The sequence below is a fragment of the Armigeres subalbatus genome, chromosome 2 (genome assembly GCF_024139115.2).
Source record: "Armigeres subalbatus isolate Guangzhou_Male chromosome 2, GZ_Asu_2, whole genome shotgun sequence".
NCBI lineage: Eukaryota > Metazoa > Arthropoda > Insecta > Diptera > Culicidae > Armigeres > Armigeres subalbatus.
In genome coordinates this window covers 196,301,585-196,328,012 of record NC_085140.1, presented here as the reverse complement: position 1 = coordinate 196,328,012, position 26,428 = coordinate 196,301,585, and the positions used below count along the sequence as shown (strand labels likewise).

At 39.2% G+C, this 26,428-nt stretch overlaps 1 protein-coding gene across 3 annotated transcripts in view; it reads left to right on the top strand.

The window, feature by feature from the left end:
* The window catches only part of LOC134211462 (glucose transporter type 1), a 519,077-nt gene that overhangs the window by 190,914 nt on the left and 301,735 nt on the right, over positions 1-26,428 (top strand). For 2 of the 3 annotated variants that reach the window (XM_062688339.1, XM_062688341.1), the window contains exons 4-5: positions 22,798-22,947; positions 23,370-23,486. In XM_062688339.1, the coding sequence (XP_062544323.1) occupies positions 22,815-22,947; positions 23,370-23,486 (250 nt within the window). In that variant the 5' untranslated portion in view covers positions 22,798-22,814. Of the gene's footprint in view, positions 1-22,797; positions 22,948-23,348; positions 23,487-26,428 lie in introns of all 3 variants that reach the window. The other variant, XM_062688340.1, reaches the window with a different exon arrangement.

Here is a 26,428-nt window from a genome sequence, read left to right as displayed (position 1 = left end):
GAAAAAGTACATAGATTTTTTCCACCTGAAATTCACGTAACTTTTACCTGATTTTTCGATAGAATTTTCATTCTACGTGAAAATCAGATAAGTTCTACCTGAGTTTTGGATAGAATTCACCGATCACGTAAGTTTCACCTGAATTTTTCTGAAGCATTTGCAGCTACGTGTGCACGTAAAATATACCTGAAAATTCAGGTGGAAACAACGTTTATTTTTGGAGTGGAGTATGTAGTGCGGTCGATCGAACCGTACCAAGCAAAAGAGCCGAAGATCCGAACAACTCTCAGTTCAGCTCATGTCAGCTCGAAATTGCTGTGACACGGATCTCGATTCGAATCAGTCGCGACCGATTCGGAATCTAGCGAACCGTGTGGTTCGAACAACCCGGACTGGGAGCTGAGTCTTGCTTTGTAATTAAAATTCCAACTACGCATGGGTTAGGAGCGCGCGCAAATAAGACATTGATTTAGGTAGGTACTGCACCCAGTATGAAGATAAAACTTTAGACACGTGATATGTTTCATATAAGGGAACTGTTCTGTTCCATCTCACTCTCACCAATCTCGTCGCTTCTTTTTGCTAACACGCGTGCTCACTGGTGAAAAAAAATCACAAAAACAAGAAACAAACCAAATTATTTTACATTGCTTTGTTTTTGGTGGGATGGAAATAGGAGCTATGGGATGAAGTGCCGAACCGTTCCCCTACATATCAGAGACTAGGGACTGATTTTTTCAAATTAACGATTTAAGAAACATTATCAAGGTAACCAACAAAATGTAACTTAGAATTAGGAATACAAAATAATGTTTAGACTTCAGAGCAAGACGGATAGGAAAAGCGTAATAAATGTTATTAGTTTAAAATTGCCGGTTTTTCAAAAAAAATATTACCTCACTTTTGCTTAATATTTTAAAAATTTCAAAGTGAGGCGAATAGATGAATGACGAATGAATGAATGAATGACATAAATGTTTAAAATTTTTGAACAATGATTAAAATAAATCTATATAATAAAAATGAGTTGAGATTTCCTTCCTGACGATTTAACTTGCGAACGGGTTGACCGATTTGCAAGATTTTTCCCTAATCGATTCGTTTTGAGAATCGCAAGGTTTGTATATACAAAAAGTTGGTGAATTTAACGGGGAAATGTAAAAAAAATCATTAGAACACAATTTTGGGTCAGTTGTTGAGAAAACAAAACAAAAGCAAAAAATAGGTCATTGTGACATTTTCAACACCCGGGCAAAGCTGGGTTACTTTCGATAGTATAATATAAAAAATAATAATATATGTAGCATTAAAGAACTGAAGAGCTGATCTAAGGAGATGACTCTTTTCAATGAGCTGAACGGATCAGATCCGCTCACTGCAATGAGTTGTTTTGCCCATCTCTATTCCATAGGGCACAGCACGGACTGCCTTTTTTTTTTTCGCTGCAAAGAAATTAGAAAACAACAAGGCCAGTAAATGTCAAATTTCATGGAGAACGATAAAGAAAGAGATTTTTCCGTGCAGTGCCCTATAGCACTACATTCCAACTGGGACTTGGCCTGCTATTAGCATTTCTTTAGTTATTAATTGAAAGCTTTTTATGCCCGCCATAGCATTAGTATGCATCTTGAATGACAAATACAAATGGTACAATAGGGCACAGACAAACAGACGTAACACTGATGAAATTACCATCGCCCATGCTTTGAACGGTCGTTTTAAACTAAACTGATTCCTCGTTTCTCACCTAGAGGCGCGCGCATCGTTTACCTTTGGATTTGACATCTCACACTAGCGCCTCCTGTTGACTTTGTCGTACTAAATAACAATTCGGGCAACATGCACGCGAGATGTTGATAAAGTAACTGGGCGATGATTATTTCAGGAAATTGTTCTAACTGTTACGTCTGTTTGTCTGTGGAATCATGCTCAAATCTCACTCACCGAAGCCTCATGCACGAGCTGACTCGATTGCGATTCTGCATGGAGAGCATGCACGTTTCGCTCATTCGCCGAAAAATGATTTTGCTCTAAAAGTATCAATACAAAATCGAAGCGTAATTTATGATTACGTATGAATTTGTTATCCATTGTTTTAAGCAAATAAAGTCATTCCGATGAATCAATCGAAGAAGAACACGCAAAAAGCACGCAATGACGCAAATCGCGAGTTGAATCATGGACAATTCTCGGGGCCGTGAGTCGGGTGAGGTTTGCCTCGCGCTTGATTTGAATCGTGGATGAGATTTGAGAATTTGAGTTTTTACCAACACTGACTGATTGTAAATAATAGACTTTAACTTTTACTCAAAACGAAAACTGATAACATACATAACCACAAACTTCTTAGAGGATTCACATAATGGAATAAACATGCTGTATCGTAAGAAGTTACGCAAAACCGATCGAAAAATTTTAATTTAAAAAAAAAGGTACAGCCCAATCGGGTTGTACGCAAATGTGACGTTGAACTACGTAGCTGTATGTAATGTACAGGTTTTCGTCTTTTCTGTTCGATTGGACTAAAGCAACCGTTTTTCAAGTCCAGGGTGAATCTGCTTTTGTTGTATATGCTGTGCTCCATCACGAATCTTGGTGATGTATATAATTTTTACTTCAACATTTGAAAAGGATGATAAAAATAAAACTTTCAATTAATCGAGGACGAACAACATTCTCAAGCGATCACATATCCGAATTATCAATTGATGAAAACTTGCAAAAAAGTAAGAATCGTTCGATAATTGTATCTCGATTCGAAGCTTTGGTAAATGCTACTTTTGAACTCATTTTCCTACACACAGTCGACTCTCTACATCTCGATGTCCTATATCTCGATATCTCTCCCTATGTCGTTGATTTCCTCGGTCCCTTCAATCTACAAATGTTTGGGCATACTACATCTCGATAACCTCCTTATCTCGATATCTCTCTATCTCGATATGTTCTGATCATATTTTGTTCTATATTTACTCTTTCTATGTCGATATGTTCAAATTTTTAGGCTACTAGACTATCTTTGGAAAATAACAAACACATCAACATTAAGAAATGACATTTGTTTTGTTATCGTTTTTCTTAGCAAAGTACCCATTTTAATTTTCCATCTTCCTTCCATTCCTCGATCTCTCTTCATCTCAATGGTCCCTTCAATATCCAGATGTGGAGAGGCGACTGTAAAACCAAAACACAATGCCAAACATCCGATTGAACTTAATTGTTGACATTAAATTGGTATTAGTAAATTTTACATTAAAATGAAAAATGTATGTTTATCTGTGCTTATTATAAATTATCGCCGATGACAACTCGCCTACTTTTCACACCTGAGAAGTCATCAAACGATAATTCCAATTAATTATCGTATTAGAATGTTTAGCACAACCCTGGCTGAAAGTGTAGCGCTGCAACCATCACCGACGCAAACTGGAACAGAGACTAAGCACTCGCCACTAAGTCAGTTTAAACCCCCGGTGGCTCATTACAGAAAAGTCCGTCGTGAAAGCGGGGCTGTCAACAACGTTTAGGCCATCCTACGGGGGAAGTCAGAGTAGAGGCGACAAAGAAGTTTAACTGTTTATTGTTAATAATTATTATTCCTTAACGTGAGTTGCGTTAGACTTTGCGTTTACTCCGGCAGACTACTAGGAATCAGCAAAAACGAGCCGAAGAAAGTTTTCCAGAACGCATCCACTGCAGCAGCGAAGAAGATTCCGAGCCCTGGCATCAACAGACGTAAGCTAGAAGCTGCCGTCAAACGCCCCAAGCTTGCGAGAGAAAACGCGCGTGGAAGTTAGCAGAAATGAATTGCAGCAGCTAAAACTCCTGTAAGTTGCATTAATTCGACGTCTGGCTTGAAGCCTCCAGCTAGCATTGCGAACAAATGAGCAGAATCCGGAGATGGCGAGATCGATTCTCGATCCGATCTAGGATATTTTCGGGTGGGAAACATTCTCGATACCCTAGGCACAGACAAACAGACGTAACAGTTAGAACAATTTCCTGAAATAATCATCACCCAGTTACTTTATCACCATCTCGCGTGCATGTTGCACGAAATGTTATTTAGTACGACAATGTCAACAGAAGGCGCTAGTGTGAGATGTCAAATCCAAAGGTAAACGATGCGCGCGCCTCTAGGTGTGAAACGAGGAATCAGTTTAGTTTAAAACGACCGTTCAAAGCATGGGCGATGGGAATTTCATCAGTGTTACGTCTGTTTGTCTGTGATGATTCTACCAACACTGCAATCGGTATAGACGCCACAAAAAATCAGGGTGATACGCCACGCCTGTCTAATTAAGACCTTAAGCGTATCAGTACTTCTATGAGATATACTCTATATAATAGCCCTGTTTGTCTGTCCGGTGACTAGCCAACCAGACGCAGCACGCGGGGAAATTCTCACAAAAAATAAAATATATGACACCAATTCTTTTTTACTATCAGAATCAGATGCAGAAAACAAAACCAGTGACAACACAGTATTTGATGAAAAAAATCACAGACAACAGACGTTGAAAATTTAGATTTTTTTTTATGCATGAATTATTGAACCGTTTATATTAAAAAAAAAAACACTCACTTGCCACGGGCGCTACTGCGTCCACAAATAAACTAGTTATTATTAAAAAGAAAAATCTTGTGAAATGCGAAGATCATGATATTACAAGAGACTGGGAGGAGAATGTAACATGTTCATCACACATGTCATCGACCCATGCTCAATTCCATCAGATCGAATGTGTTGCGTCATGCTGTGTATAATTCTAGACCCCGTAAGTCAGCCATAACCCATCGAGTCGCTGACCCTCGCATTGCATATTCACTTTCCCATGAAAGTGTCATTTTCCAGAGTTAATACTTTATGGCTGTATCCAGGCCAAGGTGATCCCAAGCTTCCCTTTGCACGTTAGTTCTCACTCCCGATCACTGATTGGTTGAATTGCATAAAGAAAATTAGGCGATCTTAGACTGTCAAGCAAGTTGAAAAAGCGAACATATAGCCTTTACGTATACTTTGTATAAGAGAAAGGCGAAACGTTGTGGATATGAAATGCGCAAATATAAATATAAATATATGGAAATATCTGAAAAACATTTGATTGAAATGTCATCAACTTGTACCAACGTGATAAGAGGCACTAAGTATATTATTTAAATAATTTGAATTGGCCAGTATATCTTCTATATGAAAATGATTACATATTTCCTTTGAGGCAATATAACTCCTGAACGAATAGACCGATTTGCAAAATGCCCTCACTAATCGATTCGTCTTAGAAGCAGCTGTGTTTATATTTACAAAAAGTTTAAAAATGGGAAAAGTAGGAAAATTGTCAAAATGCAACAGTTTCATTGGTTCGTTAGTCATCAAGCGTGAACTGAAATCGATCTAGGGTGCGACGCTGACGATGGTTGACTCAACGTCGAGTCACGTACGAGACACTGAAGACGACCACACAGTTTTGGTCGAAATACGTATCTGCAAAGATATCGAAAATAATTGGTGGAATTAAATGGAGAGTAGGTACTTAATTCGTCTTAGACGGTAGAATTTGAAGATGATACTTTTGGATTTTTTTTATCAAGCTGGCCCTTTGTAACCGCTTTCGGATGTCCCCGAGAAACTAGAATAAATGTTAAATTTTCAAAGTGTTCTATCCATATGAAATGTTCATGTGGAAATAAAGAAATATTTTTGTTTGCTCTACATTATTCATAAATCGATTTTAAGAACGCTACGCAGTTTTGAAGATTGAAACAAAACAACGAGGACAAATATACATCGGGTTTCAATCTTCAAGACTGCCTAGCTGTTCTTGAAATCGAATTAAAAATATACAGTTGATTCCTCAATACACCCAGTTCTTTTTTAACACGGGTGCGTTTTAGTCGATTAAGACCAATGAAACTATTAGTCAAACTCACGAAAAAAATCACAAAATATCAAAGAAAGTTCAGGTGGTATTCAAAAAGCTGTGAAAGTTCTGATTAACCAAGAAATTAATGAATACCAACCGTGTAAAAAAAATTGGATGTAGTTCATTATTCAAAATATCCATGGGTCGCCAATCGCCAGTCTCCCTGCACACTACTGGTAGCACACGTATCTTCTTCGATTGCACACAGCAAGCGACTGCGGGGTCTACCCCGGAGCCGACGTCCTCTTCCAGGTTCTCTGCTAAACATGGCTTTTGCTGGTCTGTCTTCCAACATACGCACTACATGTTCAGCCCAGGGTAAACTGCCGGCTGATAAAATACCTGCCGATGTTTGAATTTTTATACACTTGATTCAACTCTTGATTCATGATGTGTAAAGAGCTAGTTTTGCCCGTGTGTGTAGGCTGCGAGACTTAAGCTAGCTACGCAAACCGCAGAAAGTCCTACTATCAGCCGCAACACGTCTTTTTATCTCACGGCTAACATCGTTATCACATGTAACGAGTGTTCCAAGAAATATGAATTCGTCGACAACTTCAAATCGCCTCGGGACCAACACCGTTTGGACTGCCACGTTCTCTGCCAGCCACCAAGCACTTCGGTTTGACAGAGTTTATTATCAGTCCTATTCTTTCTGTCTCCCGTTTCAAAGACAAGAAAGCCTCTTCCACTGCTCTGCGACCTACACCAATGATGTCGATGCCATTCGCAAAACCAAGGAGCATGTAAGACTTGTTGATGATGGTTCCGTTTCTTTGCACATCAGATCTTCGTGTTACACCTTCCAGAGCTATGTTGAACAGCAGATTAGACAGCGCATCACCCTGTTTCAATCCATCTAACGTCACGAAAGAATTGGATGTCTTACCAGATATTCTGACGATTGATTTGAATTCATCCAGCGTCGCACGAATCAGCCTAATAAGCTTTGCCAGAAAGCGATGTTCTAGCATTATATGCCACAGTTCGTTCCGTTTCACTGAGCCGTACGCTGTATCGAATATCGATAATGAGTCCGGAAGTTGTATTCCCGGAATTTATCAAGGATTTGTCACAAAGTAAACATCCGGTTCATTGTTGAACGTCCTTCTAGAAAAGAGCTTCGATATTCGCCGGCAAAAGTCTCCGCAAACGAACGCTAAACTGCTTGTATGAGGAAGTACCTATATGGCCTCAACTTTAGCATCTTATGTGACATCATATACGATCTTGTGTTGACTGGGTTGGCAGTCATACGGCTACCGCTTCTGCTTCATTCACAGGAGGATATTGTTGTTTCAATCCCAGGCCTGTTCCATTCTCCTAATTTGTATCTTTACCCATACTACTCATGTTCTAGCAAACACTAGAACTAGAAATGGAGCCCACCGGGCTTCCATCTCACCTTCAACTTAACTATTTCCCATTATGAATTGAAAAGCTCGTTTCAGCTGTAGAATATACAATCATTTCTATCCTATTGCATTGGCAACCCGTTAAACAAGACGAACCCTCATAAAACATAATCCAGATTTTCTATCGTGGCAAGTACAGATGTGTTTTCGGCCGCTAAATCTCATTACCACCCTGGCCAAAATTTGAAACAAATCAGTTGATGCTTATCTATTTCTGGATCTGTCACATGGAACTGATTTGTTGTCCGGAATTTCCTCCACCCCGGTTTTCTTCTCTTCGAGTAGGCATTTATCACAAAACAGCTAACCAGCCCGTATTCGATTCAACGAGTCACAGTCATGCAAACTGCAGTTTTCCTCGCGTGAATCGCCTTACACACAGACACAAATAAAAACTACTCCAAATTATGCTGCAGTTCATAACTCACCGAAATCGACTTGTTTACGCGGCCCGGTGCCAATAGAAGTTGGACAAACGGAGAAAAAGCAGTTAGCAATAGTCATCCGTTGACGGTCGTCGTGTCGTCGTTTGTCCGCCCTGGAGTTCCAAACGAGGAAAACATCGCAACATTAGCGAGGCAAAATACATTGCAGGTGGTGTCCGCGTGTGTGGTCGGAAAAACTTGCTGCGTTTTTTTTTGTTTTGGTTCCGTTCCCATCATACCGAACAGGGCCGACAGACGATGATGATGATGACGGTTTGAATAATTTCTCTGACCTGCCGCGCCGCGGCGACGATTACAGTTATTAGAGGACATTAGGGTACACATGTATGGCGATCCAAATCGGTTCAGTTGTTGACCTTTTTCACCGTGAAATATATCACGGGTACTTTATTAGTCTGTTGACACGAAGCCACTCAGAAGACTGGGGCCTTCCAAGTGACGAATGCTAAATATATGTTAACTCATTAGTATGTAGGCAGTGTAACATCTGCGGTATCATACAATGGCCCGTTTTTTGGATAAGTACTTAATTTGAATGAAACAAAAACACCACATGACGAATAAGGAATTTGTAGCTCAAAAAAATTAGGAAAAATTCGCTTGGTTGCTGTATATTTTTTTCATTTCACATATTTTAAAATATTTCCAAAGAATTGTTTTTCCTATTTCTTAGATCAATAGATTTTATTAATTCCGCTGTCCAAATTGGGAATAGACCGCGATCAGGGATAACCGTCTTACAGAATTTTCTTTAATGTTTTTCTGCAGACATTTTGGTCTCTTGCGGAACTTTCTTATTTAATCATTGCTCTAATCCTATTTTCTATATACTATAGGCGAAGAGTAATTTTCTATAGAAAATGGCTGTTAACGAAAAGATTATTGTGTTGCCTTCACATCTCAAACATAAACATTTGATAAAGTTTAATTGCGATTAATCATTTCTTAAGTGGCTACTGTGGGAAATTAATCTTGTCATCCGTGATTTAAAGCCGAATTTGTATTTATAGTACTGCACTGTTGGCGATCAATGGTGTTTCATCACCACCACGTTCATAATTTGATAGCCACCGTAGCTGAATTCAATCTGTTCCTGATGGGCTGGTATAACTTTCATCGAACCATTACACATTTCCAATTTTGGAAGAGTTCTGAAAAAAATCATTAAAGTCTGTAAAAAATTACACTTCAATCAAAGTCAAGCCATGTCAAAAAATCTGAAGTATAAAGTAATACAAAAGCTGTTGAAACTATTTATCGATCAGAGTTAATCACAGCTCCTCATGGTTTGTTTCATTAAACTGGATGGAACGAACATCGAAAAAATATCACCCATTTAAAATATATTTGACCATCAGTTGCAGTTCAGTGCTTCTACGACGCGGATGATCCCCATAAACTCTTCCAAAATCCAGGTCGTCCTAAAGGTCGCTTTAATCTTCTCGTTAATCCTCGGAGACTGGAGCTGAGTCATGAAATTCGTACATCCTTATAAGTTTCAATCGAACCAATCCGGAACGGAAATGGTACCTATGGGCAAAATGGAAGTAGCTCAAGGATATTTCGATTCCTGTGAACCCCGCCCCGCCACCGCACACGTTCTGTTGGCGCATCGATGTTTCGATGCTGTATAAATTCGCCGCCAATTGTATTGCGTTGTGCATTGGGACCTGCACGACAGACATGCATAGTTTATGTACAGGCAGATGGAAGCGGAAGTATTATGCACATGCAGATGCGCGTTCAATTGAATTTCGACCGCAATTTCAATTCAAGTAGATTTTATTGGGCTTGAATTGTTTGCAGCATTTTTAGTAATGCTGTAAACATTATGCATCGCTGAAATATTTGGTGAAGAGAAAAATAACATGGAATTGAGTAATCCTTTTTCATTTTATTGAGTTGTTTACTGATGGTGAATCCGTAGCTTGATTTTTTAGATCCCTAATCATCATACCTTCATAATGGTGGCAAAGTGTTAGAGCTTGGTAAATCTTGATAATTACATACTGTATCGCATACATTTTTTGTTAAATTCGTGATAAAACTTTGTTTTGAGCAGAAGCGTTTCGAATTTTAGAGCGAATGCGAAACAAAACAAAATAAAAAAAATCTTATTAAGAAAATGATAGATCTTTATGTTAAATACCCAAAAACCAAAACCCCTAATTTATCCCCAGCGGTGAGGGTGCCTAGAGCAATACCATCTTTCCAATTTTCTCAACTTTGCTACAAGCAAGTTAAGTGTATTTTTTTGAGTTTAAGTTAAGTTCAAGTTAATTGTATTGGGGGCTGCAGCATAAGAATAATCAAACCTAGACACCCCGCGTTTTCTCATACCACTTCTTATATAAACGACAATTTATTTTTTTGGTTGTTGTAATCGATATAAAGAATTACGCTATAAGAAATACCTAGAAATGAAATTTAGTTTACATTATCCGTGTTTACTTTTTAGTTGTAACTTTATTATCCGCACATTGGATAACAAAATATTTATGGACATTGGACAACGATTATATTGCTCACATCGATGTCTCCAAAATATTCTCCAAAATAATTACCAAACTATCCGGACGTTTCGGTCGATTTACTGGTCTTCGACCATCTTCTGCGGACAAATTTTCCAGTCAACTATAAACTAATAGACAGCCATTACTAGCTGGGACGGGACTTGCAAAGAGGAAAAAATGTAACTTCATCTGCAACCAGCAAGCGCTGTCACGAATTGTTAGATGCAACCAGCACCTTTTTGTGTGAAAGTATTGGTATCCCTCGAAAAGTATTCCGAATGATTTTATTTTACGAGTACTTTTTCACTTTGAAAAGTATTCTACAATAGCCGGACAGATTATTATTGAACAATTATAAATACATGTTTCATTTCCGATAGGAAAATCTTTATAAAAATAAGTTTACAAATTCGTAAATTGCAAACACGTTTATTGTGCTCAAAGATTCTACCTGGGATTTAGATGAAACACTCAAGGAAACAGTTGAGAATTGATGATCAACTGTGATGAAAAGAAGAACAAGTGTCAAAACAAGGAAAAAGAAAGCCGTCTTTGCAGGTCTCGTCTCAGATTACTAGTAATGTTGTAATAGCTGTCTGTTAGTTTATAGTTGACTAGAAGATTTGTCCACAGTAGATTTTTTTTTCCACTGCCGCTGCGACCTGTTATTAGCTCTATTGTAGCGTTACCCGTATCCTTAGTGTTTAAGTGCATGTCGAATTACTTCATTACTATTAATAAGCAATGCAGTATCGGTTTCGATACAGTTGTTGTTTTGTTTTCTCAAGAGCACCATGACAAGGTCCCGCTATTTAGACCCTTCACAGAGAGCAATCCCATTGAAGGCGCGCCCCTTATCAATAGGAAATTAATCCTTTCTTGAGAAAACAGAACAGTGATACTGTTTTTGGTCATGCATCGGAGCCCTAGCCACATCCTTGTCTTGCTTCTAGAATATCACCAGTAAAACAATGAAAACCCGGGATTTAGTTCTGTCTACAAGACCATTTCAAGCAAGAGAATTTGTTCAATAATAAGAACTTCCGTGTTTTCCTCTCACTACCATTGTTCACCAGTTCAAGAAAAGTCAGTACGTATTTAAACCCCTAACTCGTTTTTTTTCCAGCAGTCAGTTCAGCCTAGGACCGGGTACCGAGGTTTTTTTAACTAATTGCTTGAAAAATTGTTTTCGCTGCTACAGTCTAGCCTCAAACAAGAGGAATTCGAGTCTTTCAACTGTCTGCAAGGTAACATTAAAAATGTTTTATTTCTGAGACTGCTGTTGGTAGCGGGGACTAAATACGATGAATCCTTAATTACCACAACTTATTGCCCGAGCTAGAAAAATGGATTAAGCTAGGGCTCTGTTTGGTAGATCTTACACCGCAACACACTACGTCAAAGTGCTCTACCGTGTTACGGGACACTTTCGCAGTCAGCAGTGGATGGTCGAAGGCCGGTAAATCGACCGAAACGTCCGGACAGTTTTGAAATTTTATTGTTTTATCTTTACTCGCCGAAAAAAACAAAGTTTTTTTTGTCTTTATTAAGGAGACTTTCAGCCCGAGGCTGGCTCGTCTCCGATTAAAAATAAAAACAATGTGAAGCTGTTGAATAATTGATGAGCAGAGATAATTTGAATTTAACTTTTTTTTAACTGGGACACATAAGAGTTAAAAAGCTTAAACCGCGAGAGAGCGTATTTTAAATGATGATTCCTATCGAACGGTTTTGCTAAATATGATTTGTATCGAAAGGTTTCAATGCAAACTCTTTATCCAATATTTATCGTTTGTTCATCGGGCTTGACCGACAGTTGCAGGCCTGATTGGAGGAAAATGTCCTAAATGATTATCAGTCCCTTCACTTGTCATAAGACGAGTTTGTACAATCCCATTTAATTCCACCACCTAATTGTACCTTGACAGATACGTATTTCGACCTCAACAGTAAGGCCGTCTTCAGTGTCTCGTACTTGACTCGACTTCATTATCACTCGACTCAGTGTTCATTGCAGATTTTTTTTCTTCTATATATCCGAAGGTGTTGAGGAGTTCTTTATTAAATTTCTGGAGGAATGTCCGAAGGTATTCCTAAATAAAGTTTTGAAGAATTCCTGGATGAAGTTCTGATTAAATTCCTAAGTGAAATTTCATAAGAAACTCCAAAAATTTCTTCTTAGAATATTTGGACGATTTTGTTGACAATTTTTAAAAGACATTCTTGGAGCAATTTCAATATGTATTTCAGGAGGAATTTCCGAATAAATTCTTGAAGGAATGTTTTGAGTCTGGAAGTAAATGAAGTCTTACCTAAAGATAAAAGATTAAATCCAAAAATGGGATCAATCAACCAATCAATAAAAAAAAATCGTTTAAGGAAAAATTCTGAAATTACCTCAAGAGATCTAAATTTTATCTGGAAATTTCTTCGAAATTTCCATGAGCAAGTCTTCCGAAAACTCTTTTAGTATTTGCTATTTTCCTGCTGCAAATTTCCCGTAAAAATGATCCAACAAAATTTTCGAAATAATTACTGTAAGAATTTCGGAAGAAATTCCGCTAGGCTACACTGAAAGGATTCCCGAAGCATTTCCTGGATGAAGTATCTAAGGAATTTCCGAAGAAATTTACACAAGCCTTCCCAGATAATTTTCAGAAGAAGTTCCTAGACAAATGTCAAAAGGAATTCCTGGCGTAACTTTCCTAATTATTCCAGGAGTTTATTCCTGGAGGGGTTCTCAAAAGAATTTTGTAAAGGATTTCCTAAAACATATCCCAAAGAAATGCCTAAATCAATTTCCAAACAAATTTCTAAAGAAATTTCCACAGAAATTTACGAAGGATTTCTCCTACAGCGATTTTTGAAGGTATGCCTAAAACAATTACTGTAGATATTCCTAAAGGAATATTCGAAGGATTTTTCTTAGGCATTTCCGAAGAAATTTTCAAATGATTTCCTTAAGGAATTTCCAAAGGAATGTCTAAAAGAACTTCCATAGGAATGTCTAAAAGAATTTCCTAAAGGATTTTCTAAAGTATTTTCCTAAGAAATTTTCAATTTTTTTGGAATTCCTTCTTTGAATTTCCAAGGGAATTCCTGGATACCCCATGTTTCTTACCCCATTCCCGGCCTAACATGCGTACGACTGCATTATTTAATTGATATTTATGACAGAAAGCAACTTTTACTGAATTTTGTGGGCGCTGTAACACTGCAATAGGGTATACTTCTGCTTATAAAATAGCTGTTCTTGCTAAACATCGTTTGAAAATGCCATTATTTGATTAAAATTGACAAGGTGTAGCACGTATTTCAGTCACAGCGATTGCTTTTCCGACATACTTCAATTCAATTCCCGGCATAAGCGATTTTCACTAAATCTCTCAACTTCTCAATCTCTCATTCTCTCTCAGGATGATAGAAAATGCGTCATAAACCAAAATATGCACGTTCCACAGCAACGCGATGCCAGATGGTATTATTCATAATAATTTTTATTCAGTTGAGAAGATATTTTCATCCAAATTCCTTCCAAACACTTAAAAACTATATTTTTTCACGTTTTGAAATCGAGAGATTTATGAATAACATGATGAGCGTCAACGTATTAGACAGTTTTCCTATTAACGATGAAGGATTTTTTATACTAAAAGGCCAGGCCTTTTGGTAGCACGGTGCGGCCAGAAGTTCTTGGGCCGAGGTGATTTTATGTTCGGTTTGAGGATACAATTTTAAATGTATTCTAATATGTTTATATAAGTTCTAGTGATTTGAACAAATAGGAAGGATTGAAGTGTGTGAGTTTAGTATAGTTTAAGATATGTATGGAAAAAAAATATGAGAAGTTAATTCCTAAGCAATTCTTGAGAACGTCCAAAGAATTCTGGTCAGCAGTAAAAGCCGGTTTGACTCTTGAATTAATTGCTAGAAAACACCCCAAAATGTCGCAATCGCAGTCTATCCATTTTTACACAGAAATTGGAATTTTTTAGAATAATATTCTAGAAAAATCCTAACGACTTTTTCACTTGCAGACGATAAAATGCACTAAAATTTTGTTATATTTGAAACTGCCTGACATTTTTTTAATTGTTTCACGCCTCCAACTATAGTTCTTACTACTGACGCCAAATTTTAAATTAACCAATTACGACGAAAATGCCACAATTACCAGAACTCTGGCGCCGCCAGTGCTGATGACTAACTGCCACGATTGCTTTGATTAATATTCTGGAGGTCCTGCCGTTGTGGTTCATATAAAGCACACTACGATGCACATACCTAATTCACACCAAGTACCATTTCACTGTCTTCTTCTTCTTCTTATTGGCATTACAACCCAACACTGGGCCAGAGCCGCCTCGCAGCTTAGTGTTCATCAAGCACTTCCACAGTTATTAACTGCGAACCAGGTTACAATTTTTGAGGTAGGAATCGAGTGTGCCATGATTATAGAAGGAGGGTTTTTTTTTCGATCCGTCATTTTTTAGCAGTTTTTTATTCTAAAATAGTTTTGAGTTTTTTCTATAGTGAAAAAGTGTGACAGCTAGAAAAATCTTATAAAAGGATTGTTCCGTATTTCCCATCGTTCCACAAATGAACGCTCAAATTTTTACTATTTTTACTATACTACGAGTGATGCTGCATGAAGAAATTGGAAACTTGAAAGGCAAAACGTGACCACGTTTTGACCAAGAAAGTATGAGGACAAGTGGGGAACCAAGGTGAATACAAACAGGTGTAGCAGTATGCCAATTTCATGATTCAGCCATCTTGGATTTTTATATGGGGCAGCCACCGAGTTTGTTTATGTTTTGCACTGAAAATGAATTTTTCACCCCCGCGCTAGTCTCTCCCATCTACTGTCGAAGTGAGTGAACCCTGATATAAGAACCCTGTGGGGAACATATTGATGGTTGCGACATTAAGTTGATATCGTCTGGCCTTATTATGCTGACTCGCAGTATAGAAATTGAACTGAACTTCCGAAATGAACTAATTACATATAGACAAGAAAGTAGTGAACAGGGTGGCCACTCAATTTTCATTTTTAAATTCCCGTTTTTTTCCGGTTTTCCCGGTTCAAATTTTGGAACTTTCTCGGTAGAAGTGTATCGAGAAAAGAAATGATCGAGAAATGAGGTTTTGCATTAATTTGACAAATCAGTCTGTGCTGAACAACCATGCTTGTTTTACACGACATTTTTTCGATCGTATTTCTGATCATGTGACTTAAATTCACCATCAAAATTTATGGAATGTATTACAAATTTACAATACATCCTAAATAAATTAAAGAAAACACTGTGGTAATGTGTTAATAAAGTGACTGTTGAGCAAATTCCGCTGTGACACTTTTTTCAATAACTTGGTGACAGTAACAGCACAGACAAGCAGACGTAACAGCTAGAACATTTTCCTGAAAAATTCATCGCTCAGTTACTTTGCCACCATCTCGCGTGCATGTTGCACGAAATCAAGTTTAGTACAACAATGTCAACAGAAGGCGCTAGTGTGAAATGTCAAACATGAAGGAATACGATGCGCGCGCCTCTGGATGTGAAACTCGCAATCAATTGAATTTAAAACGGTCGTTGAATTCATGGTCGATGGGAATTTCGTCAGTGTTACGTCTGTTTGTCTGTGGTAACAGGCTTGGCAGTACTAGTGGCAGTAGAAGCATACGCTAGTGGCGCTGTAGTCATTTAAATTATTTTACCAAATTATGCTTCAACAAGCTTCAGTTGTGCATCATGTTGTAGTGCTTGTTTTGTTTCATCGCCAGGATCGGTTTGACAGTTGTAGTACCGGTACTTTGGCTTCCAGGTCGAAGTAACCTAGATGTTAGTAACGCGAACAGGAACGGCATTAGCAATCTTATTTTTTTTATGTTCGGGATGAACCACTGCGTCCATTTCATTGAACTTTTGTAGTATACCCGTGTCATTTGTTTAGTGCATGTATTTCTGCTCCATTTCTATTGAGAAGAAATGAAGTAGTCATTTTTTATTCATATATTTATCAAGCTTAATGTAAGGCCTCTTTAGATTAAGGTACCGCTATTTATACCCTTCGAAAAATGGCTTATACCAACTCTCAAAGGCGCGCCCCTCAATCAGTTTCGGCTCAACAATAAGTGGGATAATACTGATTTTGACCATGCATCGGTACTGAAGTTCAAACATATTTTTGCTTCTTCTTATGAGTTCCGAATTCGTTTTTGTATAGAGATCTGATTTCATTGCGTTTGGCATTTCCGAATCTCACCTTTACACAGAGCTCTAATCAGTCAGAGGGTTCAGCAGATCCACCAAATTCGTATCCGTTTCTTTCCTAATTAATCAGCGCTCTAGAGCTTGGAGATTCATGTTGTCGGCTTCGAAACCAGCCTAAGATTGAGTTACGTTTTTACAATTTACTCCATTGACTCCACTCCAAAAGGAGCAAAAAATGGGCCATCTAAAAGCAAATTATAGTCGTTCCATACTCTCCGTACATCACTCATAAGTATTAACAAGAATAGTAAGAACTAGAGCACAGTGTGGTAGATCTTACTCCGTAATGCAACACGAAGAGTGTCTACCCAGCATTACAGGCTCCGTTAACTGCCTGGCTAATTGGTTCACCCCCCAGGCCATTCATCCCCTCAGCACGGGTCGCCTGACACCTTGGGATTCGAGGTTAGGGACGTCATATTGTCAGCTTCAGTGTTGTACCGAGCCTGGCGATATGACCGGATTTACGCCGTTACGCACTACTTTAGAGTATCCATATCCCAGCGTAACGGGACTAGCAATCTTATACTTTTGAATCAACTGGCTTGGCAGTCATAAGCCACCTATACGAAGGAGGTCATGGGTTCAATTCCAGATCGTTTCCATCTCTATACTATATGTACCCTCAACTTGACCATTCTAGCAGTCACTGGTAGAAGTGAATCAAAGCTAATTTCTGCATTCATTCTGTCTTTCCTATCACATTGGCAACAAGTTAATTAAGACGAAACTGTGGTAAGAGATAGAAGCATTGCTATCAATTATTTTTCACTTTAATTTTTATTCGAAAAACAAACAAGCTCATTATATAAATTTGATCCAAATTGTGATTTAAATCACAATTAATTTTTCAAGCAAAATATTTTTCTTTAAAAAAAACATTGAAGCGTACTTCAGAAAAATAATAACAAACTACCGGAAAAAATAGAAAATTGTGTATTCATATCATAAAGCACTTCTATTACTTCTTCTTTAATTCTGTTCGTTGTAAGTTTGTGGCATTCGTATTCCGTTGTTAAACTTGCTCAAAATAACGCCTTATCAAATTAAAAAAAAAATAACATGCTTGTGAGCAACTTGAGATAAATTAAACGAATTCAAATAGTGCATGCTTAAAATCGGAACCATTAGGTATTCAAAAACGAGACAGCTTAAGAAATTTTTTTGTCAAAATTCTCGGAGAATTTTAAAGCGGATTTCAAAATGTGTGATGTTTTTAGGCAAAGCATTTTATAAGAAATGGAGTATTGTGAATGGTTTCACAGACCACAAAAAAAATCTTAAATTCAGATATACTTCTAAGATTCCAGTTTGATATCTAACCTTTAGAATGATTTTTGATATTTTGGAAATTCTGTAATGCTGATATAATTTTCTAAAATTATGCATCAGATCTATAGACGCTGTGTTTTCTTGAATAGAAACAATTTAGAAGTTTCAACTAAGAAACATATAATACTAAGCAGATTTAAGAGCATTTGTTTTTCGAGATGAAAGCGGGGATACGTGAAAGGATCTTGGAAGTGAAAGGGTTATCGGTTATGATTTCTTCAATCTTTGAACTGAAAAGTTCATTCCTGAATTTTTTGAAATCTCTGATACTTTTTATTTATTTACAATGTTCTGAAAATCTCCGATGTGAATACGTACATTATGTGGAAGAGTTTGATTTGAAAAGTGTATTGGAGGTAACCACATTCCTTCGCTTGGATTCAAACACATGACCCTCAATACTGAGGGCAAAATCTTCCGCATAATGTACATATTCACATCGGAGTGGCCAATACCCGAAAAATATCTTTGATTGAACGGAGTTATCAATTTCAAAAAATTCAGCGTCAATCAAATTCCCGGTTATTTCCCGGTTTTTCCCGGTTCTATCTGATTCCCGGTTAATTCCCGGTTCTCCCGGTTTTCCCGGTTCAGTGGCCACCCTGAGTGAAACCTTCCAGGATTGCTCATTTTCAAAAAGAATGAAAATTCGGTGAGTTCTATCTAATTACGGGTATCGGACCATTTGGGCGGTACCCCCATTCCTGTCCGCAGCGTTTATTGCTCGGGCGCATTACAACCGAATTTCTTGGTTTGTAGTTCACGGTAAGCATCTGTTGAGATTCTCCAGTAAGCAGAACGATCGGCCGGTCGTCGAGATTTAGTTTTGCTTTGTGCGGAAAGCAAAACGATCGGCTGGTCATCGAAATTTTGTTCTGCATTGTGCGGGTGAGGAAGTTAATCAGAAAGTGAAAATTTAGTTAGCATCCAGTTGTATGATTAGCGTCCGTTCGATTTTTTTATGTTTTAATTCAAACTACACGCTATACACGGCAGACCGTTTACCAAAACGAACCTTGCCACACTTCCTACCCCATATATCCAACATCCCAGTGATTTCTCGTGGAAGTGCAGATGACTCGTCGGCTTCTATCAAAGCGAGTATCACGTCAACAATTTCCTACCTATTCCTCAACTGACCTGCATTCGGACACGGCCGGCGCTGGTATTGCTTATTTTTGGGTCACCAGTTCTTACACATTGAAGATAATGTTAGTCCCAAACTTCATCTTTTGGTTCTCTGCGTAATTACAGCTGACCTGGCAATAACGGAGTAGCAACCGTGGGCGGTCAATCATGCTCATGCTCATGCGAGCCAGGTTACCATTTTTGCATTCCTATATCATGAGGCTAGCACGATGATACTTTTATGCCCAGGGAAGTCGAGACAATTTCCAATCCGAAAATTTCCTAGACCGGCACCGAGAATCGAACCCAGCCACCCTCAGCATGGTCTTGCTTTGTAGCCGCGCGTCTTACCGCACGGCTAAGGAGGGCCCCCTACCATTTCACTGTCATACATGTCGGTGTGCCGTAATGGTAGTACATTAGTATAGGGTCCATGCTCTGCTCATTAAACCTGATAGGAACACATTTAGTGTAATTTAAATAGATTGGCTGAAAGCTTTTCTTCCCAACTAAAATGACTGCATTATTAAGTGGCGCAATACTCCTACCTTTAAAAACCTTGTAATCGATTGGAACAACCGATTTGACAGCAAACGCGCTGTTCCAATGTTGACACTGCGTCTCTTTGCTATTACCCAACTTTTTGGTAGGTAAATGATTATGTGTATTTTTTTAACTTGCAGAAAATAATATTGCTGTTTACTTTGTTTCGTGAAAATTCGAGTCTTTTTCGCACCCTTTCACCTGATAATGTAAATGCTATGCCACAGAGAAATTTTATGAAGCAAATTCTCATGATGTTACATTGCAAACTAGGTGAAATCCAGACTGTTTATTACCTATTTAATTCACATTAACAAAAACAAAACAAGTGTAAAGAGATTACGGAAATTAAAATTCAAAGCTTTTTTGTACTCCTGACGACGATAAAAAGTCACAACAAAGATTTTTAGTGTCTTTCAAAAATAGGAATATTCGTATTACGTTATACAAATCACATAAGTTGCAGATTCTACACTTATTCATGTTGTATAGGTTAAATAATACCTAATAATAAAAGTCTTGTCTCTACACCATTGTCATGTGAAATGTAGTTTTTTTTATGAGTTTGAAATATTGATACTCTGATGGCTCGGAGAATCTGTCATGTATACAAATATTCAAGTGCTTCCGTGCTATGTAGATTATTCACATAAACTAGTTCAGTCTCATTACATAACGCAAACAAACCACATTTATAACATCATCCCATGAGTGGCGAATTAAAACCCATCCGAGGGCTGTATATTTTCTTGAAATGTTTGCCAACGGCATTCGCAAGTTATTCTTCCATAATAATTAGGGTAAGACGGTATAATGCGCCCCACCTGGCCAAAACGCCCCTCTTTGATTTCTAGAAAATTATAACTAACTAAGGGTCAAAATCAGTTGGTACCTATAAATATTTGTAAAACCATCGTACTATGTGAATGTGGAAGTATTTTTGTATTACATTATGAAAATAATAGCAAAATACGAAAAGTGACAGTTTTGATGTAACTTTTCATGTTTGTTTGCTCAACATTCTGGAGCGACGCTAGCATACTGTCCGCGAAACTTGCACGGGAACACTCAGTTGGGCAACAAAATAACTTTCCTCAGTGGTTAATATGATATAAAATTGCTTCCATCTTCAAAAGCGTAACGATTTTTGAAAATACGTTTTACTGGCCAAAACGCCCCAGGGTAGGCAGGACGATATGCCCTTACCAACTGGACACAAGCGCGGCGAGCTTGCAGCAGTTGCTTTCAAATTATATGGAAATTATTGAAATGTAAATAAAACCTGATTAAATGGACTTATGTTGGTTTTTAATGTCAAGCACAAGGATTTGTAACTTTTTATAGATAAAATACTAATGAAACGTTTTTGGTTAAGATGGGGCGTATAGCCCAGGCACTTGTTGAAATCCATTTTTCACGACTTTTCAAAAAAGCATTATTACGTGTTATCTGTAATATTTTTATATGACTACTCACGGGCAATGCATTTGCGACTTTTTGCACTACCAAATAACACAAAGTTTGCATAAATTATGATGAATAGTAAAAAGTTATCAAGGTTTTGCCTTAGGGGGGGCATATTATACCGTCTTACCCTAAATTAAAACTTTCCAATGTGCACACAATTCCACCGAAACTTACATCGTCAGAAGTGAAGTGCATTTCCCCGTGAAAGAAACTTCCCTGCTTTTCTTTGCTACAGTTGCTCCAACAACTGAAGATTCATAGTTTTTGTGTGCTGTTTATGCCCTCGGGCACGATATTTACCTTATTCACCAGCAAAGGTTTTCTTCTGGCCCTTCATCCTCTCACTCCAGCAGGCAGGACTCCGCAGGTTCCGTTCTTCCGCAACGCTGCCGCTCGGTCTGCTCATCTGACTGGGAAATGTTGCAAGATGCATTCCAGCAGTGGCAGAATTGCAAACGTGCACTGTGTGCATGCAAATGCTTCATATTTCAGCTAACCAACCAACGAACGCAAGCAAAATGCAAACTCGTGCAACTGCAATGTCTGAGTTTGGCACAACCAACAGCAACAAGCAATGCTCCCCCCGCTTCCAATCCTGGATGCAGGGTGAGTCGGTAGAAATAATGCTGTAATTTTGTTGAACTGGGTTGCTTCTAGTTTCAAGCTCACAAAGTCATTAGCTTAATATTACAAATGTTGAAAGGAGGGTGTTCTGATATATTTACAGAAAAAACGAAGGGGAAAACGTTTAAGGAAATTAAAATTATTGGTCAGGTCAACAAGATAAGCATCGAGCGTAATTAAATTTTAGTTATAAACCAAATTTGTCGACGACGCCTCCGAACCGTGTTTACACATTGTGGTGTTTTGCACATTTAACCTCTTTTGTGGCTTAAGCAATCCCAAATATTTATTTTGTTTGACTGCATATCTGAAGGATATTTTGAGATTTTTGTATCTGAATTAAGACAACCTGTACACACCAACCTGATCTTACGAGCGGAAAGGGCCTCTCCTTTATTGCTTAGCTCGTCCACCGGCGTTGTTGGAACGGTATTCATTGTTTGCTGTGGCTGGGAATGTGCTTGCTGTAACCAAGGTAGGAATGCGAATAAGTAAATATCTGCTGCCGGCAGTGAGGTGGGGCTGGTCTCTAAATAATATATTACGGCTGGTTGCCTTCGCACAGAGGGCGGATTGGAAAGCGCATAGCCAGCCCGTATTGTTGCGGCTGGCCCATTCCGATCCGATAGGGAACGAACTGCTCGAGATAAGTGAAATTTTTCGCTCGGTTGACCATTGGCTCTATGGCAAGAATCTTCCGCCCGACAGCCCGATCGCATGCATTCGATATGGGAATTGATTTCCTGGAAAATTTGCAGAAATGTAAAGGGCGCACATTTCTCAGTGTGTTTGGTTGGCTCATAAAATGCGAACGTTATCGGAAATGTGCGTTGCAGGTGACGTGCGGAAATTCAAAGGGAGCGGTTTTGGTCGAAGACTCATAAACATCGAACTTGAAGTCCAATTTAAGTGATAGTAAAGCTAAGCGTATTTGCTGCAAGTCAGTACCAAATCAGGAAACGCTTTAAGATATTCATGACGATACGACATATCAAATTGTTTAGATAATGCCTACCATTACCTTATACTAACAAATACTAATCCTAACATAAATGTCAATTTATCTCCTTCTCGGTCGACTTCATCACTAACACAACACTAACATCCGTCCATGCATCATCATCCAGCCGGCCGTCTCCATGTTATGGCGGCAAACGGCGACCCTTCGATGATCTCTCCTCCGTCTTCCATCTCGAACGGCCCGGAGCCACAGTTACCGCCGTTGCCACCGCCGTTACGTTCGACGCAAGTGCTGCAACCGCTTTCAGTGTTTCCAGGTTGGTTCTCACTAAGCCCACCGTACAGTGTGTCCTTCTAGATGTTTATTTTTTTAATAGTGTTCCCACTGTTTTCGCCATTTTTGATCGGAATCCATCCATGCAAGCATGCCACTACTCCCCTCAATACTCCTCGTAAACCTCCTCACCGCGATGGATGTAAAAGTGCCTTTTCAGTTCTTCTTGGTATGATTTCGTTCAGTGTTTGCTTCAAGTATGAGTTCATGTAAGTACTTCTTATGAGTTCCTCTAGACTTATGATACGATACCAGTGCCATTCCCGATTGGTCCGTGTTTATGCGTTTGAGATTATCAGTTGAAAATTTCTCACCAGAAAAAAAAACTGCCATCAGCTCACGTTAAGGTTCGCATCACCCATAATAACCGAAACCACCAACAAGATTATTTCACCCGCATTCCAGTTACAACCTTGAGTCAGGAAGCTACGTATGAGTATGTCTTTGGAGGGCCCCTGGACTCGCACGCCCTGTCATCAACGCTTAAGCTGACCTCGCCTCCAATACGACTGCGCCCGGACGGTGAGTACCCTAACCATGCTGATTCCCGAATCCATAATTGCAAGTACTTTCCAAACCAGTGCAATTATTCTAAAGCAATCATGTACCGTAAAAAGCTACGAAATAAATATAGAGGCTTGTTACTGCTTGAAGAATTAGCTTTGTATTGGTTTATGAAGGTACAGGTTTTCATTGGAGTAGAAACTGATCCTTTTTTGTTGTCTTATCATAACACTTTTAAACTGAAATTAAAACTGTTATTTTGGTTTTCTTTTTATCAATGTTCGATTAAATTTCTTTTAATTGGTAATTCGAGATTCAATTTAAAAAAATGCCTTATCGTTCAACTTCAAATATTATATAGAAAATAGGGATATCGGGCGAGCCGTTCTGGAGATAGTATTTTTAAGAAATAAATTATTGATTCGCCTAACAACATGGTGGGCAACCACACGTCTCCATATTCGTGCGGTGTATATAACATGCATATGAAAAGGCGCAATAGGGGAAGGGGGGGCAATATGCCCTAGCTAAGCAAACACCGCTTTATTGTCTTATTTGTAACGCTATTCATGGTTTTGCACCAGTTAAACAAGATAGCTAGTTAATGCCATTCAAAAATTGTCAAAATTCTCAATCATATTGATATTATTCACATTTCAAAAAAGTGGTGATATTTTGTTGCCGGGAAACTCATGAGGCAAAACGCCTTTTGGCTGGTAGCTCCTAGGGAACAAAGCACCACGCGTCGGCGAATCAGCATTTTGGTATGGATAGTGCGTGAAGACGCAAGTACATTGTTGGTTATTGCCAATAGGGCATTTTGCCTCGCCAAAATGTTAGATGTTTCTTCAAAATGAGGAAATTTTCGGTTTTTCCGACCTTCCCATACACTATTTTGCAACTTTTTTCGTCTAGCCTACATAATTTTAGATCTAGTTTTGTTACGTTAATGACGGTAAATATGAGGGTAACCACAAAAGGTGTTTTGCCCCAGGGGGGCGTTTTAAGGCCTCTTCCCCTATGGATCTTTTCAAGATCGTCATTGTCGTTTCGAATTAATAAAAAAAACTTAATCTGTGTCTTTTTTACCAACAATCAATACCTCTTTTTGGATAAATATTTTTAGTCCTGATTGCTAGTGCATTTTCCTCCAAGATTTTTTTTTCTCGTTTGATCGCTGTGTTTACGTTTTCACTGCGTCGCGTTGGCGTTATTTTCTCCCAGACCCGTCATGGGAGACTCGGTGGTCCATTTAGTCGCGAGAAAGGTGCCAAAGCGCACTGCTCTTGGTGGCGCGGGTAACCCATCCAAACAGCTTTTGGAGAACAATGTATATTCGTCGTTGCCAATCCACGACACCGGCTATCTGCCGAAAAAACGTAAGAAGCAGCAATCCCAGCTGCCGCAGGTGCAACCAGAGCGGAAGGAGAAGGCGGGCCCTGTTTGTGAAAGGCGAACCGCCGGATTTGCGCCCGAAAATTCGCCAGCTAATCGCTAGGGGGCTGAAATGTACTTTGCGGCTCTGCAGCGAGTGCGTTTCGACCAGGTCTTCACACTTGGCATGTTCAATATTGAAAATGGCTGCTATGGTGGGCCTGGTCAACTGGAACTCTTGCTCGTTCAAGAGCAAAACATCGAACTGGCTGATTTCCTCGAGGAGAAGTAGATCGACGTGGCGTTCATCACTGAAACGCACCTAAAACCGGAGGTGAGCGTCCACATCCCGAACTTTCGTATCCTGCGACTTGCACGGACGAACAGGGGAGGTGGTGTGACCATCGCTCTTCGCTACAACATCAACTGTCGCCTGCTGCCAAGCTTCCAGCTGAGCATCATCGAGGCCATCGGTGTCGAAGTGACCACTTCCGTCAACACAATCACGCTGATCGTGGCGTATTTCCCAAGTCAAGCTAAAGCCGGCGATGGTTCATCGGCCGCCCTTCGGAGAGACATCGTCAAGTTAACGTGAGAACAAGGTCAGTACATCATTGCCGGCGACCTGAATGCCAAACGTCAAGCCTGGGGCAACGGTCGCGGCAATCGAAACGGCACCATCTGGAGCAACGATCCAGAGCCCGGATTCTCCCACTCGGCTGAGTCGGTCCGGCGTTCATTCGACAATCGACTTGTACATAACTAACATGAACGACCACATCTCACAGCCGGTCGTTTACCATGAGCTCAGCTCCGATCACTATCCGGTGGTGGTAGAAATGGGCTCCTCGGTTAATCGGCATCAACTGTCCCGTTGAAACTATCTCGGTGGCCCGAGAACAACATGTACCGACGGCTCGGCAGGTAAGCAACACCCCAACCATCGATACACTCACCAAAGATTTGATTCGTTTGCGGAATGTCCCTCGCAGGCAGCTTCAGCGTACTAGACTGCCTGAGCTTAAGGCACACTGCAATCTAATAAAAAAAAATATCAAAACCAGAATGGTGGATTTCAGGAATAGTGATTTCTCCAATCTGCGCTCTTCCAGACTGTGCATTGCCGTTCTGAGACCAAAATACTAAACTCCAAGCCTTGGCCCATTCCACCTTTGATCCCAGTAGACAATAATGGTTCTAAGGATCGCTTGATAACACCGGCAGAGAAGGTCGCTGAAATAGGTTGTCACTTCGTCACTTTATCACATGAAGTAATGTAAACAACATTCATCTGACTCCCAACGACTTTTCGGAGGAGTTGTAGATCTCAGCTGTTGATTTGCCGGCCTATATCTAATCATCGAAGAACATGAAGGCCCCATGTTTCGATAACATTCTAAATCTCGCGCTTAAACACACAAACCTAAAAATATTCATGTAATTTTAGGTGCTGTGACGCTTACATATACGAGCGTCACTTTTGACCTAAAATTAGGTGAATCTTTAATTTTGCAACACAACTTATTGACAAAAAAATAAAGGATTGGAACGAGAATCGAACATAAGCTCGCTGAGTGAGAGCCCTA